The sequence below is a fragment of the Phoenix dactylifera genome, chromosome 4 (genome assembly GCF_051530095.1).
Source record: "Phoenix dactylifera cultivar Ajwa chromosome 4, Ajwa_hap1_PhDact_Kaust_v1.1, whole genome shotgun sequence".
In the NCBI taxonomy this organism is placed as follows: Eukaryota; Viridiplantae; Streptophyta; class Magnoliopsida; order Arecales; family Arecaceae; genus Phoenix; species Phoenix dactylifera.
This window is the reverse complement of record NC_143193.1, coordinates 45962202-45966394: the sequence shown is the minus strand read 5'-3', so window position 1 is coordinate 45966394 and position 4193 is coordinate 45962202. Positions and strand designations below refer to the sequence as shown.

At 36.9% G+C, this 4193-nt stretch overlaps 1 protein-coding gene across 2 annotated transcripts; it reads right to left on the bottom strand.

Annotated features, from left to right (window-relative positions):
- Positions 1-1234: 1234 nt before the first annotated feature.
- LOC103717539 (zinc finger AN1 domain-containing stress-associated protein 15-like) lies at positions 1235-3964 on the bottom strand. 2 transcript variants are annotated; one of them, XM_088720094.2, is made up of 2 exons: positions 3368-3964; positions 1235-1372 (listed from the first exon to the last, which is right to left on the bottom strand). In XM_088720094.2, the coding sequence occupies exon 1, from the start codon at positions 3822-3824 to the stop codon at positions 3369-3371; it is 456 nt and encodes a 151-aa protein (XP_088576220.2). In that variant the 5' UTR covers positions 3825-3964; the 3' UTR covers positions 1235-1372; position 3368. The 2 variants fall into 2 exon arrangements, with proteins under 2 accessions (XP_088576220.2, XP_088576221.2); XM_088720095.2 differs by lacking the exon at positions 1235-1372 and adding an exon at positions 2721-2883.
- Between the last annotated feature and the right edge of the window lie 229 nt (positions 3965-4193).

The window sequence follows — 4193 nt, the reverse complement described above, 5'->3', positions numbered from 1 at the left end:
CTTGAAGATGTAATACTTCAAAAAATTTCAAAAGTCAGAAAAATAAAAAAAATCATATTTTCTTATAAAGATAATTTTGACTTTTTATAATAAATAAATAGTTTCACCAACGCTGTCAATTTAAATGTATGTAAATATGTATATATTTACAAAATATAAAATATAAGCGTAATAAACATAAACTTCAAAAAAAATTATAAAATTATTTTGGCCACTTTTAATTTTTTTTCTGATGGAGCATTTAAGTCATATTAAAAATTAACAATCTGTTAAATTATGAGTTGAAATATTGAATAAAAATAAACCTTAGAAAGATAAGCATAGATTTTTCATGCCATAGGGTATAAGTATAATTAGGGCTGCAAATGAATCGGGTTGAGTCCTAAGTGATGCCAATCCAACCCGGTTTCTTGTTCGGATCCTAATTTTGGACCCAGACCCAACCCGGTTGAAACTCGAGTCGAGTCGGATCCCTACCTAAAAATTTTGACCCGACGGATCACACAGATCAGATCTGAATTTATGTATTTTTATATTCAAAGTTCCACTATATAATAGTAAATAACATCAAGTAAAAAAAATGAATCGGATCGATTCCGGATCGAGATTGAGTAGACCCGACCTGCCCTATAGTCTAACCCTAAAAGGTTTTTGTAATTTACTTAAAAAAACAAAACAAAATAAATTTACAATGTTTTAAAATTGTTTCCAAAGAGAAGGTGGCACATTTCCCCTCCTAAATTGATTAGCAGCCAAGCAATCCTCTTGACAATATGGTTCTCGCTCAGTATACATGCTTAACAATCCAACAAGCAATGCACATTTTTTTTAGTGCAAACTATTCTACAGCCCTCAATTAATTCCTCCGATCTATGGAAACATGCAAAAAGGTTCCTCGTTTAATCCAATAATCTACCATAGCATTTTTTTCCCATAGTTTGATGCCACCTTAATGCCCACCAATGTTACACAGCTCTCAAACAATGTTATGGACAAAATCATAAAGGTCGCCTAATGACTATATCTTAATGGATCACAGTTTGATATTAAAACACCGATACCAGTCACGAAATATAGCATAATCTAGTAAGCCTATTTGATTAGGTTGATGGTTAGGAAAAGCTAATGAAAAGAAACCACCAAGCGCAGGACTTAATTCATCACAGTTGAAAACAACCAAAGATAGATGGCAGGATTGGTCAAGCCTTCGCTGGCCAGAAGGTTGCTCTCAATCCCAAAGCCTCCATATTAGACTGTTGACAAAGAGCTAAGAATGCAATAATACAGCAATTTCTTAGAGCCAAGCAATGCTTTTAAAAAGCCTTTGTTTTCGCCACCAGATGCAGACATTTCCAGCTGGCCTTCACATAACCTACATAATAATGACAAATGCAAAAGATTGGGGATATCAACAAAAGCTTGGATTCCATGCTGCCTCATTGAAACAGAGAAGAAAACAAACCCCAACAACACAACAAATCATTTGTAACGTTCATTTATGGCAAAACATCTAAAAATGTCAAAGTGATTATATATTAGCAACCCAACATATTCTGATATTTCAGGTCTGTTAGAGGGAACCATGCAAGCCAAACATGCTGAACCCCACTTTTCTAATTGTGTTTAAGAAGAGAGTTTTGACATAAATTTTTTTTCCATTAATTTCCCCTTTCACAAAATAACGCAATGAGAAAAAAAAATATCTTGGTACAAATAGTTAAATATTGTTAGAAAATTATATCACTTTGCCGATAAAACAAATAACTAAACTGAAGAACATTTAAGAACAGCTGATCCGATCACTCGACGGCTTAAACCAACAAATTTTTTATGAGAACCCGTACGGGCATGTGTTCAATATTACATCTTCTATTCGCTAGATAGATCTTGAGTACTTATACAGGACCAAGGAACTCAAATAATACCTTCGAATTAGCCTTTTTGGGTGAGATGCTGGATTGTGACAAATGGTATCAGAACAAACCTGCCTCGTGAGCTATGTGGACTAGAGGACACTGTAGAGCGGGTTTATGTAAGCTGACTACAGGCCAATTGTGGTGTTTGCGATTAGATTTGAATGGATTTAAATTCTTAGCTTGGCAAGAACGCTAGAGCTTAAATGAAGGGAGTATATGAAGATCCATGTGGATATATGTTTAGTCCCACATCGGTTATTTGCTGGATAAATCTTGAATACTCATACATGACCAAAAAATTCAAATAATACCTTCTAGCTAACCTGTTTGGATGTGGTCCTAGGCTGTGACACTCTCCACGTTTAAATGAACAGTGATGGTGACACATTGACACACATCCAAAACCAAGAAGAGCATGAAAAGGAAATGCCACAACTAGAAGGAAATTCACAAGTTCCGTTTAAGACTCATGGAATTCACATGTTCCATAGATATTTCAATACCATTTGCATATTACTAACTGATGCTGGATCACCAAAGTAATATTCTAAAACTCACATATTCTTCTGCAAAGTAGAGAGAATGAAGTTGTGATCCATTGGAAAGATCAATTATGTGTTCCTGATAGAGATAACAGACCAAGTAATTGTATCTCCATCGAAATGTTTAATCTCAACTTCCTTGCAGCTCTCGGATAAATTAAGCAATCCAAAAATCCAAACAACTTCAGAAGAATTCACCTCAAAAAAATTTCAGAATACTACCTTCAAGACTACAGCCTTTAGAGGCATCAAGTCCACAACCTACAGAGAATCCAAAGCCATATATTGCCAAGAAGGAATCAACAAAAAACCAAGGGCCCCTCCACAATAACAAAGCTATCTTTTCTACCACACAGCAGAAAGCTGAGCCACAGCATCTTTTCTAACACACCCTTTTTCAACACTTCAATGCCCCAACAGTGAAGCTAAAAGAAAAAGGAAAAAAGACAAACAAAACCGAATCAAATTCTCCCTATTGAAACTGATACAGATTAAAAATAATTGCAACAAACAGGGGGAAAAAAAGAGGCTTATTCCAAAAACAATAATTCAACTGACATCAAAATCTATATAATCAAACAACCATGAGTTTTCAATCAGACAAGCATATGTTAAGAAAATAAAATAAAAAAAAATCATACATCCGAGATTAAAAAAATTGCAAAAAAGGTTGATTCCAGGAGCAATAATTCAACAAATATCGAAATCTATATTATCTAACAACCATGAGATTCCAATCAGAAAAGCATATATTAAAATTCATAGATCCAAACTTAAATGCTCATGAAAGCCAATAATTGTGGTGTAAACAACTAGATATTTAGTCCCAACAACTGATTACAGGGGAAAACAAGCAGATATAAGGATGCGAACGAAAAGGAAAATTATTAAGAACATAAAATTTTAAACCTTAGATCTTGATGATCTTAGCAGCTCTAACAAGAGGGTTGGCCTTCGCAATCTCCTCCCTCCCAGCCGTCTTGTAATCGAAAGAACAGTCATGGGTGTCGGAGTATCGGTGGCGGCCGCAGAAGAGATCGCCGCATCGGCACCGGAATCCGGTCAGGCCAACCCTTTTCCGGCAGGTGGAGCACCTGTTACTAAACCGAACGCGTGACTGAGCTTCTTCGTCGGGCTTTGGAGTGCTCGAGACCACGGCGGCGGCTGGCGAGGCCGCGGCGGCCGGAGATTCCGGCCTCTCGGGCCTCTGCACCGGGAATTCTTCGCAGGGGTTCATGAATAGAGAAGAAGGCGGCGATGACGAGGACGGAGGAGGAGAGGGTGGAGAAGGAGAAGGGGAGGAAGAAGAGGAGGGTTTCAGGATTTCGGCCTCATCTTTGTCAAGATTACAGCTTTCTTGGGCCATTTGATTGCTCTAAGATAGATGGAAAGGATCCCAGAAATATATATCTCGAGAGCAGAATAGATCGATGGTAATTGAAGCGAGAACTGGATCACAGAATTATAAGTTAACACTAGAAAGACTTGTAAATCGAAGAAAAAAGAGATTTTTGAGACTGAGCGGGAAAAATGCCGACTTTCTAGCGAAAAATCGAAGGGAAAAAAAAAAGAAGAAAAAGAGATTTTTTTTGGATGATTCAACAGAGAAAATTCAAGACAAAAAGATTAGCAAACAGAGAACGATGACCGGAAATTTCAGCTAAGAATCGAGAAAGGAACGATTTTTTCGCCTGATCGCAGTCAGAAAAACGGGAAGAAGCAAAGATAGGAGATT

Coding starts and splice junctions, on each gene's coding strand:
- LOC103717539 (XM_088720094.2), bottom strand. CDS start 3,824: ATGGCCCAAGAAAGCTGTAATCTTGACAAAGATGAGGCCGAAATCCTG.